Source organism: Scyliorhinus torazame, chromosome 19, assembly GCF_047496885.1.
Source record: "Scyliorhinus torazame isolate Kashiwa2021f chromosome 19, sScyTor2.1, whole genome shotgun sequence".
NCBI lineage: Eukaryota > Metazoa > Chordata > Chondrichthyes > Carcharhiniformes > Scyliorhinidae > Scyliorhinus > Scyliorhinus torazame.
The window spans coordinates 34,764,119-34,777,681 of record NC_092725.1 but is presented as its reverse complement, the minus strand read 5'-3'; the positions used below and the strand labels follow the sequence as shown (position 1 = coordinate 34,777,681).

At 46.1% G+C, this 13,563-nt stretch overlaps 1 protein-coding gene across 1 annotated transcript; it reads right to left on the bottom strand.

Moving 5' to 3' along the window:
- Positions 1-1,404: 1,404 nt before the first annotated feature.
- LOC140396656 (probable G-protein coupled receptor 139) lies at positions 1,405-9,290 on the bottom strand. The gene is made up of 2 exons (XM_072485450.1): positions 9,236-9,290; positions 1,405-2,303 (listed from the first exon to the last, which is right to left on the bottom strand). Exons 1-2 carry the CDS (start codon positions 9,288-9,290, stop codon positions 1,405-1,407), a joined length of 954 nt encoding a protein of 317 aa, XP_072341551.1.
- Positions 9,291-13,563: the final 4,273 nt, after the last annotated feature.

The following is a 13,563-nucleotide window of genomic DNA, read 5'->3' as shown; positions in this document are numbered from 1 at the left end:
TCTTCCCAGTCCCTCTTACAGTTACCCATCTATCTCCAATCTTTGGTGTAACTAATTCCCTCAAGCTGCAATCTATGACCCCCTCTGCCTCCCGAATGATCCGAAGTTCTTCCAACTCCAGCTCCAGTTCCATAACTCGGTCTTGGAGGAGCTGGAGGTGGCAGCACTTCCTGCAGGTAAAATCAGCAGGGACACTAACGGCATCCCTCACCTCAAACATCCTGCAGGAGGAACATTGCACTCCCTTCCCTGCCATCCCTCTAACTTTCTACCAAGATCCGGCTAACAACTAAATTAAATTTAAAAAAATAATAATAATAAAACCAGGGAGGCTACATACCATCATGGAGTCTCTTCCACGTCCACAGAAGCACCTCTCTGTGCCCCTTACCATAGAGTCCCCTATAACTATCGTTCCCCTGCTCTTTGCCCCCCTCCCCATAATATGAAATGGTCTCTATATCACTTACCTTCGCAGGTTGCTCTTGGATCCCTCCCTGCAGATTCACAGTTACAAAGCCAGAAGAAAGAAAACAAAACGAAAGTAAAAAAGCAACACCTCCCACTCTGCATCGAATTTCCACACTGCCTCCAAATTACCAAGGGTCATCATTAAAGTGAATTGCAACATGTATAGAGCTTGGGTGCTGAATCGTTTCAAATGGATTAAATGATACAGAAAATAATTTCTTCCAAATTTACCACATACAAATGGTAAAATAATTTGGAATGCTAAACTGGATATTTATTTCCATAGAATTTTCAGTACAGAACGAGGCCATTCGGCCCATAGAGCCTGCACGTATCTTGGAATGAACAGTCTACTTAAGCCCACACCTCCACCCCTGCTCCGTAACGCAATAACCCCACCAAACCTTTTTTTGGACACGAAGGGCAATTTAGCGTGGCCAATCCACCTAACCAGGAAATCTTTGGATTGTGGAAGGAAACCGGAGCAGCCGGAGGAAACCCATGCAGACACAAGGAGAACGTGCAGACGCCGCTCAGACAGTGACCCAAGCCAGGAATCGAACCTGGACTCTGGAGCTGTGAACCAACTGTGCTAGCCATTGTGTAACCGTGCTGCCCTACATCTGCCTAGATGTGGATCGCTGCATTATGTATTGGAAGTGGAAACAACATAAAATACCAAACAGCGAAACCCTCGTGGACATTTAATTGTGTAAAGATTAATCATCAATGTAATTATTTTCAAAGATTTTCAATTACCCTCGACCCGAAGAATGAGAATAAACGTTGGAGAGAACGGTCACCTTCAAAAATCAATGGAAACATGGTAGACTAAAACACTTGGACTGAAAGCGTCTGCGATCTGTAGTTCTCATCATATTGGCTAATTACAGAAGAAGCACATTATTGGGATATTGATGTGTTTGACATATATTATCTAAGAAATCCTTTCACAAGAATCACAGGGTAAATCACGGCGCTCTTCAACTGTTCTCTGAATTTCTTCTGGGTAACGCCATAAATGAAGGTGTTTGTGCAGCAGCTGACAAGTTGAACTACAGTCCCAACATATTGTGCCTGATAAAGACGGATAGACGTTTCCATGTCTGTATAAAGGCATTGTGTAAGAATGAAGACCAGAGTAGTAGTCATCCAGCACAGAAGAAAACTACCCGACAAGGTGAAGAGCAAAATGATGGATTGTCTCCTGTTCTCCATCTCTGGATCACGTTGATTCTCACTGTTGCTTCGGCCCCGGAGGGCCCTGCGGACTCTACTCGTTATGACAATCTGTTTGACTGTCATAGCATTCAGGAACACAATGAAAAAGAAAGGCAGCAGTGGACTCAACAGTCGATCGAACCAATAAAATACCTCAAACATTTCGGAAGTGGGAAGTGTTTGCTTTCCCCAACACATCAGGTAGCCATGCACATAAGCGGCTGATGATTCCAGATACAAAAAATAAAAGGGGATGTTCTTTAAAGTGAACCCCAGGCACAACGTAACGATTACGGCCACCGCAATTTTTGAGGTGCAGTATTTTGACTTGAAGTTTGTGCAACAAATGGCTACAAAGCGGTCGAAAGTGAAAGCTACCATGAGCCAAACGGAACAATCCAAAGTAACATTGCAGAGGGCATAATGGACAAAACAAAACGGAGCATATTTCAGGGCTGGCAACACCCGAAAAATCTCATTAATCTGGTACAACAGCACTTCAATAACCACGACTGAGAGATCGGCGACTGCCATTGCAACTAGATAGTGAGTGACACATTTCGAAAGACCACACTTTCCACGGCACAGGATACTGATCGCTGCTATGTTAACTGGAATAAAAAGAAGAGCCCGGTAGAATAATGTTTAACCATCAAATCATACAAAAACAGAAGTTTTCCAGGATATAAATGAGCATTAAACCCCGTTTAGCACCATTACCTGTACCCCCATAGAAGAAAAAAAACCTACAGTTGGAATTATTCGAAAAATAAAGCGAAAATGACAATGCGGTCTGGTTAATCGTGTACTTAGAACATAGAACAGTACAGCACAGAACAGGTCCTTCGGCCCTCGATGTTGTGCCGAACATTGTCCGAAACCAAGGTCAAGCTGAAGAAATGAAAATGAAATGAAAATATCCCGCTATCCCGCTCCCTGGCATTCCGGTGTGATCCATGTGCCTATTCAATAACCACTTTAAGTTTCCGAAAGTGTCGGGCTCCACTATCACAGCAGGCAGTCCATTCCACACCCTAACCACCCTCTGAGTAAAGAACCTACCTTCGACATTCTTCCTATATCTCCCACCCTGAACCTTATAGATATGCCCCCTTGTAACAGCTACATCCACACGAGGAAATAGTCTCTGAACGTCCACTCTATCTATCCCCCTCATCATCTGATAAATCACTATTCAGTCGCCTCTCATCCACCTCCTCTCCAAAGAGAAAAGCCCTCGCTCCCTCACCCTTTCCTCATAAGACTTGTCCTGCAAACCAGGCAGCATCCTGGTAAATCTTCTTTGCACCCTTTCCAATGCTTGGTGTCTACTCCACCAATCTTGGTTTCATCAGCAAATTTACTGATCCACTCTTCAGCCCACTCCTCCAAGTCATTGATAAAAATCACAAATAGCAGAGGACCCAGCACTGATCCCTACGGTACACCGCTGGTACCTGGTCTCCAGTCTGAAATTTTTCCATCCACCACCACCCTCTGTGATCGCCAGTTACTTAACCAATCGGCCAAATTTCCCTCTATCCCACACCTCCTTACTTTCTTCATCAGCCGACCATGGGGAATCTTATCAAACACCTTACTAAAATCCATGTATACGACATTAACTGCTCTACCTTCATCTACACACCTCGCAACCTCCTCAAAGAATTCAATCAAATTTGTGAGGCAAGACATAACCTTCACGAATCCCTGTTGACTATCCCGGATTAAGCTGCATCTTTCCAAATGGTCATAAATCCTATACTTCAGGACCTTTTCCATTAACCATTATCGACCATTGAAGTAAGACGAATCGGCCTATAATTACCAGCGTCATTCCTATTCCCTTTCTTGAACAGAGGAACAACATTCGCCACTCTGCAGCCCTCTGGCACTATCCCCGTGGACAGTGAGGGCACAAGGATCAAAGCCAAAGGCTCCGCAATCTCATCCCTTGCCTCCCAAAGATTCCTTGGAGATATCCCATCTGGCCCAGGGGACTTGTCGACCCTCAGGTTTTTCAAAATTGCTAATACATCCTTCCTCAGAACATCTACCTCCTCCAGCCTACTCGCCTGTATCACACTCTCATGCTCAAAAACATGGCCCCTCTCCTTGGTGAACACTGAAGAAAAGTATTCATTCAACGCCTCTCCTATTTTTTCTGACTCCATGCACAAGTTCCCACTCCTGTCCTTGACCGGCTCTAAGCTCACCCTGGTCATTCTTTTATTTCTCACATAAGAGTAAAAAGACTTGGGGTTTTCCTTGATCCGACCCGCCAAGGCCTTCTTATGCACCCTCCTAGTTCTCCTCAGCCCTTTTTTTATAAGCTCATTCCTTGCTACCTTGTAACCCTCAAGCGACCCAACTGAACCTTGTTTTCTCATCCTTACATACGCTTCATTTTTCCTCTTGACAATACATTTAACATCTTTTGTGAACCATGGTTCCCTCACACGGCCACTTCTTTCCTGCCTGACAGGGACATACCATTCAAAGAAACGCAATATTTGTTCCTTGAACAGGCTCCACTTTTCATTTGTGCCTTTCCCTGACAGTTTCTGTTCCCATCTTATGCTCCCTAATTCTTGCCGAATCTTATCATAATTATCCCTCCCCCAATTATAAACCTTACCCTGCCGTATGGCCCTATCCCTCTCCATGGCAATAGTGAAAGCCACCGAATTGTGGTCACTATCTCCAAACTGCTCTCCCACAAACAAATCTAACACTTAGCCCGGATCATTACCCAGTACCAAATCCAATGTGCCCCTCGCCTCTTGTCGGCCTATGCACATATTGTGTCAGGAAACCCTCCTGCACACACTGTACAAAAACTGCACCATCTGAACTGTTCGACCTACAGAGGTTCCAATCAATATTTCGAAAGTTAAAGTCACCCATGACAACTACCCTGAGACCTCCACACCTATCCATAATCTGTTTTGCAATTTCTTCCTCCACATCTCTATATGGGGGGCTATAGAAAACTCCTAACAACGTGACCTCTCCTTTCCTATTTCTAACTTCGGCCCAGATTACCTCAGTAGGCAGATCCCCTACAAACTGCCTTTCTGCAGCTGTTAAACTATTCTTGATTCACAATGCCACTCCTCCACCTCTTTTACCACCTTCCCTACTTTTACTGAAACATCTATACCCCGGAACGTCCAACAGCCATTCTTGTCCCTGTTCTAACCATGTCTCCGTAATGGCCACAACATCGTAGACCCAAGTACCAATCCACGTTCCAAGTTCACCTACCTTATTCTGGATGCTCCTTGCATTGAAGTAGACACACTTCAACCCACCTTTTTGTCTGCCGGTTCACTCCTGCGACCTTGATACCCTCCTCAGTACCTCACTACTCTCAACACTGGCTTCTGGACTATAGCTCGTTTTCCCATCCCCCTGACAAATTAGGTTAACCCCCCCCCCCCCCCCCCGAAGAGCCGTAGAAAATTTCCCTCCCAGGATATTGGTGCCCCTCCGGATCAGGTGCAAACCGTCCTGTCTGTACAGGCCCCACCTTCCCCAGAATGTACTCCAATTATCCATGTAACTGAAACCCTCCCTGCTACATCATCCCTGCAGCCAAGTGTGTATCTGCATTCTCTCCCTGTTCCTCACCTCGCTAGCACGTGGCACCGGCAACAAACCAGAGATGACAACATGATTTGTCCTGGTTCTCAGATTCTACACTCGCTCCCAAAATTCCTGTTTTAAATCCCCGCCCCTTCTCTCACCTATGTCGTTGGTAGCAATGTGTACCACGACTTGTGACTGTTCCCGCTCCCCCTTAAGGATTCTGAAAGCACGGTCCGAGGCGTCATGGGTCCTGGCACCCGGGAGGCAACATACCATCCATCATGTACTCTTGAAATATTTACTTTGAGATATAAATCTTCAAAAGGGCAGGGGCCTTCAGTTCTCTTCTTCAAAAATATCATTGGCCTGTGTTTTGTCAACCGGAGAGAGGGAATGGAAGTCGGATTACTATTAGATACAAAAGATCGTCCACAGGGCAGCGCAGTGCCCCTTCAACACAGCACAGGAATTAGACCTCCCTCTCTGAGGAGCGGCTGTTAGCAACTGCACAACTCTGGACACGATGAAAATGACATTGAACGATTTAGTTGATGAAAAATCTTACAGACAAATCAAAATAATTTTGGGGCTTCTCATGAAGCAAATCAATCTGTAAGTCAGGTGAAGGTGAATAGAATCAGGCGGGAGGGGGAGCTCCATATACAGATTAACTACAGACTACGGTGAGGCCGTATTGGATTTGGTACTGGGTAATGAACCAGGACAGGTGTTAGATTTGGAGGTAGGTGAGCACTTTGGTGATAGTGACCACAATTCGATTACGTTTACTTTAGTGATGGAAAGGGATAGGTATATACCACAGGGCAAGAGTTATACCTGGGGGAAAGGCAATTGTGATACGATAAGGCAAGACTTAGGATGCATCGGATGGAGAGGAAAACTGCAGGGGATGGGCACAATGGAAATGTGGAGCTTGTTCAAGGAACAGCTAACTGCGTGTCCTTGATAAGTATGTGCCTGTCAGGCAGGGAGGAAGTGGTCGAGCAAGGGAACCGTGGTTTACTAAGGCAGTCGAAACACTTGTCAAGAGGAAGAAGGAGGTTTATTTAAAGATGAGACATGAAGGTTCAGTAAGGGCACTCGAGAGTTACAAGTTAGCTAGGAAGGACCTAAAGAGAGAGCTAAGAAGAGTCAGGAGGGGACATGAGAAGTCTTTGGCAGGTAGGATCAAGGATAAACTTAAAGCTTTCTCAAGATATGTCAGGAACAAAAGAATGACTAGGGTAAGAGTAGGGCCAGTCAAGGACAGTAGTGGGAAGTTGTGCTTGGAGTCCGAGGAGATAGGAGAGGTGCTAAATGAATATTATTCGTCAGTATTTACACAGGAAAAAGACAATGTTGTCGAGGAGAATACTGAGATTCAGGCTACTAGACTAGAAGGGCTTGAGGTTCATAAGGAGGAGGTGTTAACAGTTCTGGAAAGGGTGAAAATAGATAAGTCCCCGGGCCGGATGGGATTTATCCTAGGATTCTTTGGGAAGCTAGGGAGGAGATTGCTGAGCCTTTGGCTTTGATCTTTAAGTAATCTTTGTCAACAGGAATAGTGCCAGAAGACTGGAGGATAGCAAATGTTGGCCCCTTGTTCAAGAAGGGGAGTAGAGACAACCCCGGTAACTATAGACCAGTGAGTCTTACTTCCGTTGTGGGCAAAATCTTGGAAAGGTTTAAAAGAGAGGGTGTATAATCATCTGGAAAGGAATAATTTGATTAGACATCGTCAACACGGTTTCGTGAAGGGTAGGTCATGCCTCACAAACCTTATTGAGTTCTTTGAGAACATAGAAAATTCAGCACAGAACAGGCCCTTCGGCCCATGATGTTGTGCCGAACCTTTGTCCTAGATTAATCATAGATTATCATTGAATCTACAGTGCAAAAGGAGGCCACTCGGCCCCCTGAGTCCGCACAGGCCCCCGGAAAGAGCACCCCACCCAATCCCAACACCTCCACCCAACACCAAGGGCAATTTTGGACACTAAGGGCAATTTATCATGGCCAATCCACCTAACCTGCACATCTTTGGACTGTGGGAGGAACAGGTGGATGAGGGTAATGCAGTTGATGTGGTGTATATGGATTTCAGTAAAGCATTTCATAAGGTTCCCCACGGTAGGCTACTGCAGAAAATACGGACGCATGGGATTCAGGGAGATTTATCAGTTTGGATCAGAAATTGGCTAGCTGGAAGAAGACAAAGGGTGGTGAATGATGGGAAGTGTTCAGACTGGAGTCCAGTCACTAGTGGTGTACCACAAGGATCTGTTTTGGGGCCACTGCTGTTTGTCATTTTTATAAATGTCCTGGAGGAAGGATGGGTGAGTAAATTTGCAGATGACACTAAAGTCGGTGGAGTTGTGGACAGTGCGGAAGGATGTTACAAGTTACAGAGGGACATAGATAAGCTGCAGCGCTGGGCTGAGAGGTGGCAAATGGAGTTTAATGGAGAAAAGTGTGAGGTGATTCATTTTGGAAGGAATAAAAGGAAGACAGAGTACTTGGCTAATGGTAAGATTATTGGCAGTGTGGATGAGCAGAGAGTTCTCGGTGTTCATGTACATAGATCCCTGAAAGTTGCCACTCAGGTTGAGAGGGTTTTTAAAACCGCGTACGGTCTGTTAGCTTTTATTGGTCGAGGGATTGAGTTTCGGAGCCATGAGGTCATGTTGCAGCTGTACAAAACTCTGGTGCGGCCTCATTTGGAGTATTGCGTGCAATTCTGGTCACCGCATTATAGGAAAGATGTGGAAGCATTGGAAAGGGTGCAGAGGAGATTTACCAGAATGTTGCCTGGTATGGAGGGAAGACCTTATGAGGAAAGGCTGAGTGACTTGAGGCTGTTTTCGTTAGAGAGAACAAGATTAAGAGGTGACTTTATTGAGGCATACAAGATGATCAGAGGATTGGATAGGGTGGACAGTGAGAGCCTTTTCCCTCGGGTTGTGATGTCTCGCACGAGGGGACATAGCTTTAAATTGCGGGGAGATAGATATAAGACAGACGTCAGAGGTAGGTTCTTTACTCAGAGTGTAGTAAGGGTGTGGAATGCCGTGCCTGCAACAGTAGTGGACTCGCCAACACTAAGGGTATTCAAATGGTCATTGGATAGACATATGGACGATAAAGGAATAGTGTAAATGGGCTTTAGAGTGGTTTCACAGGTCAGCGCAACATCGAGGGCCGAAGGGCCTGTACTGCGCTGTAATGTGCTATATTCTATGTTGACCAACGAGGAAATATTTTTAAAGCAAGCTAATGGAGTGCGAGGGGGGGGGGGGGGGGGCACACACTGTCCGAGCCACTACAGTACACCTGTCACCAGTAAAACATATTCTAATTTGTATTGATGACATTTGTTATAATTTGCATGCTCACTGCAAATAGAACCCACAAACCGCTGCAAAGAAGATAACCATTTCCTAAAATGGGTTGACGCATCATTAACCCCGACGTTTAAAGTCAGATCAAATATCCGTAATGCCTCTGAAAATGGTCTACCAGGAGTCAAAATTCTTCAAATAATTGTGAAACCTCAGTGCTAAATGCTTCAATCTTTAAGAATAAGAATCGCTTTTACTATTGTATATGGACAAATGCACGATCACATTGGTGATCGAACACAAATCCAAAATGTAACATGGAGACGGATTTGTGCCCAATAATGATCGATCCGTCTGCCGCTTGACTGATATTTAAAGTGATCAGCTGATTTTAGAGCGATTCATTTTGTGATGTTCCGCTTCACACAATGACATCCTATCTTGCCATGGATAGAGAACACTTCAAGCAATGAAAATTTTACACTAAAAAACAATACTCCATAAGCGTCTTTCACACAAATGCAAATGAATGTTTATTAGTTGACAGGCAGCAAGACCCAAAAGACAGTCTGAACATCGCTCCATACAAATAAATAATAGTTAATCGAACATACCTGGGATACCGATAATTGTAATAAGTGGGTAACAAATTTTCCGGTAATCAACCATGTTACTTTATTATGAATAGCTTTCCACTGTGAAGTGTGTTGGGAGTCAAGGAACTGAAACTCTGCTGCTACTTATTCGGCTGGATTCAGATTTGAGGAATGACTTGCAAGAGTCACTAATATGAGCAAACAGTCGAGGATACTCGTTACTGAAGTAAACATAAATTTGTACTAATTGTACAATCCATAGCGTTTTTGCCAAGTTTTTGCAGTTCTTGTTACGAAGCAGCGAATTCTGTTGAGACTGAGGCTTTTGCGAAAAGTGGTTCTTACATGTGTAAATGTAGCTCCTTTATACAAGAGGTGCAGCGATGAGAAAATCTGTTTACGCAACAATTGACATTAGTTCCAGTAACTAAACAAACATAGATGAATTTTCTGCTTCAGTGGTTATTCAATATCAGTGTTGAAATCATAAACCTGAATCTGAAGCCCCAACCCTAAAGCTTTTTTTGAAACCTCGATGTTGCTGTCAAGAATGAAATGAAAGTCGCTTATTGTCACAAGTAGGCTTCAAATGAAGTTACTGTGAAGAGCCCCTAGTCGCCACATTCCAGCGCCTGTTCAGGGAGGCTGTTACGGGAATTGAACCGTGCTGCTGGCCTGCCTTGGTTTGCTTTCGAAGCCAGCGATTTAGCCCTGTGCTAACTTTCCAGGCCATGACCCGTTGGTTCCTCTATTTCTGTATTGTTGAAAATGTTACATTCAGCATAATACTAACATAAAAATAATGGTGGCAAATTCCTACAGTTTAACTGCTACTAGGACATGTACAACCAACCCAATATATGCCGACCTATGATACCCTGAATATTAGAAGCCTGCACAATTTTCGAAACCATAACAAGTTTTTGATTGGTAGAAAAACATGCGTGAGTTTTAATTTAGCCTTTGTATTCTTTAAAATAGGATTCCCGTGCCCTGACACATATGTTTAAAAACGTAAAATCTAGAAATATAAAATTACTGACAACCTGCATGATCGTGGCAAATATGAGATAAACGACATTCAGGAAATATCTTTTTCACACGCCACTAGAAATATCTGTTAAATTGAACCAGTAAGTATCAGATAAAATAATGACGGTGGGATATCACTCAATTGTCCACAATGCAATTTTCTGCATTTTTAATGTGAGATTTAATGTGAAAATGATATTTGACAACTGCTGTAGTAACTTTGCAACTTGTGTCCCAAGCCAAAGTCACCCAATATAGCTTCTCCAGTCGTTTGTATCTCGCTTGTGGAGTAGCAGAATCGCCATACAATCAGCCAATTATCCATCTGAAGGGCAATTACACGAGGCCTTATATTCCGACTTTGGATTCACATAAATAATTTTCGCAAAAGCCTCAGTCTCAACAGAATTCGCTGCTTCGTAACAAGAACTGCAAAAACTTGGCAAAAACGCTATGGATTGTACAATTAGTATCTGGATAGGGCGGGTTAGGGTATTCTTTCGGAACTTGTGCACATTCGTGGGCGAAATGTACGTCATCTGCACTGTAGTGGATTATTTGGATTGAGGCTGTGCAATTAACCTCTTTCTCTTTCTTTGTCCCCTGCAAGCCGTGTTAGTGAATGTAGGAGGTGGCTTTGCAATCCTCTTGTGTGTATGTGTGTGTGCGCGAATGAATGCATGTGCAAGAGAGAGAGAGAGTGTGTGCATGCGTGTTGTGTGCGAGCTGTCCAGAGCGACTGCATGAGAGAGTGTGCGCGCATGACACTGCATGCGGGTGCGACACGAGAGTGTGTGTTTGTGCGACAGTTTGTGCATGTGAGAGGGTGTGTGTATGAGAAGATGTGTGTGTGAGAGAGTGTACGTGTGAGTGTGTGTGTGCGCGTGGCACTGCACACATTTGGGAGATATAGGGGGCTGGATTTCTCATTTCTGAGGATGTGTTGAAGACTGCAGAGGATGTGTGGCGCTTTATGGCAGAAGAATCGGGGCAACACCTGCACCGATTCAACTACTTTAAATGGGCTAGCACCATCGCCACGTGGAACGCAGTCAATTCCATGGAAATCAGTGCCGCATTCGTCGGGTCCCTAATCAGCACTCATGAGGTTCATACACCGCAGCCGCACTGAATTGGTTCTTTCCCCCACACGCGCCATCCCAGCCATGGCTGGATCGAGAACAGCATATCGGTTCAGGGACGCTGAGCTGGACGCCGTGGAGGAGAGAAGGATGACCCAATACCCCAGCCCTGGAGGAAGGCCGCCAGCCGCCGCCAATCGCCTTGCATGTGTGCAAGTGGCAGAGGTGATCAGCTGCATGCGCAACGTCGGCCGGACTGGCTTGTGGTGCCGCAAGACATTTAACCACCTTCTCAGGGCGACCAGGTTGAGTCGGCTTCTCCGTGCAGCTGGCACTAATCCATCCCCCGACACACCCGTAACCACCCCCCCCCCCCCCCCCGGGAGATGGCCGAAACCCCGCCCTGCCCCACATGCCAGCACGCATGCCAGCTGCCATGGCGGGTGCCCTGGCCACGGCAGCCACCATCCATCCAACCCCTGGACTGCTTGCGTCGGACCGCCTAAGAGTGTCGTTGTAAGTGTTTTCCTCCCCCCTCACTCGGAGAAGGCCATGCATAACGGCCGGGAATGGGAGAAAACTGGAAGGGGACCAGCTGAACTGCGGCCCCTCACTGTACTCAAGCAGAGAACTCTGAATGTGGTCGGTGACCCAGAGGAAGTGGATGTTGCCGGGGTGGAGTGAGACCCCGCTGAGTAGCAGCTGCCCATGGCACGTGTGTCACTCCCTTCCACACAGCCCTCGCCCCCACCCCCACACTCACCCGCCAACCCCTCACCCCCCGCCCTCACCCCCTCAGCTCTGCACGCCCCCAGTTCCCCCAGCCCGCTGTCTAATCATGCATGTTGTCTTGTGTCTTGCAGGACCTGGCAGAGAAGGGGCTGGTCCATCCGCATCCCCTCACCCCCAGCCAGTGCCAGAGCCGGTGCCCCCCCACCCCCCCCCAGAAAACCGGGCACTGATGGGGAAAGCAGCCAACACAAGCCATCCGTCTGAGACTCAAGGCACCCCGGAGCTTGCGTTAGAAGATGACACTGACTTTCCATCAGAGCTGTCACCTACATCTTTCACCATCTCAGAGACTATCATCTCGGTTGTGCACATTAATTAAGAGGCTCCTGGGACACTATCTGGTGCGAACCACACATCTGATCCAGTAGAGCAGGTGGAGGTAGGAGCAGCCGAGGGGCAGAATGGTTGGAGCGCAGGCTGGCCGCAGGAACGAGCTGCATTCCAAGAACAAACAAAGAACAAAGAAATGTACAGCACAGGAACAGGCCCTTCGGCCCTCCAAGCCCGTGCCGACCATGCTGCCCGACTAAACTACAATCTTCTTCACTTCCTGGGTCCGTATCCTTCTATTCCCATCCTATTCATATATTTGTCAAGATGCCCCTTAAATGTCCCTATCGTCCCTGCTTCCACTACCTCCTCCGGTAGCGAGTTCCAGGCACCCACTACCCTCTGCGTAAAAAACTTGCCTCGTACATCTACTCTAAACCTTGCCCCTCTCACCTTAAACCTATGCCCCCTAGTAATTGACCCCTCTACCCTGGGGAAAAGCCTCTGACTATCCACTCTGCCTATGCCCCTCATAATTTTGTAGACCTCTATCAGGTCTCCCCTCAACCTCCTTCGTTCCAGTGAGAACAAACCGAGTTTATTCAATCGCTCCTCATAGCTAATGCCCTCCATACCAGGCAACATTCTGGTAAATCTCTTCTGCACCCTCTCTAAAGCCTCCACATCCTTCTGGTAGTGTGGCGACCAGAATTGAACACTATACTCCAAGTGTGGCCTAACTAAGGTTCTATACAGCTGCAACATGACTTGCCAATTCTTATACTCAATGCCCCGGCCAATGAAGGCAAGCATGCCGTATGCCTTCTTGACTACCTTCTCCACCTGTGTTGCCCCTTTCAATGACCTGTGGACCTGTACTCCTAGATCTCTTTGACTTTCAATACTCTTGAGGGTTCTACCATTCACTGTATATTCCCTACCTGCATTAGACCTTCCAAAATGCATTACCTCACATTTGTCCGGATTAAACTCCATCCGCCATCTCTCCGCCCAAGTCTCCAGACAATCTAAATCCTGCTGTATCCTCCGACAGTCCTCATCGCTATCCGCAATTCCACCAACCTTTGTGTTGTCTGCAAACTTACTAATCAGACCAGTTACATTTTCCTCCAAATCATTTATATATACTACAAAGAGCAAAGGTCCCAG

Bases quoted from the DNA above. Each gene is read 5' to 3' on its own strand.
- LOC140396656 (XM_072485450.1), bottom strand. From the start codon at position 9,290: ATGGTTGATTACCGGAAAATTTGTTACCCACTTATTACAATTATCGGT. The intron at 2,304-9,235 runs GTATGTTCGATT...TTTTTATTCCAG, and splicing joins TACAATTATCGGTATCCCAG to TTAACATAGCAGCGATCAGT.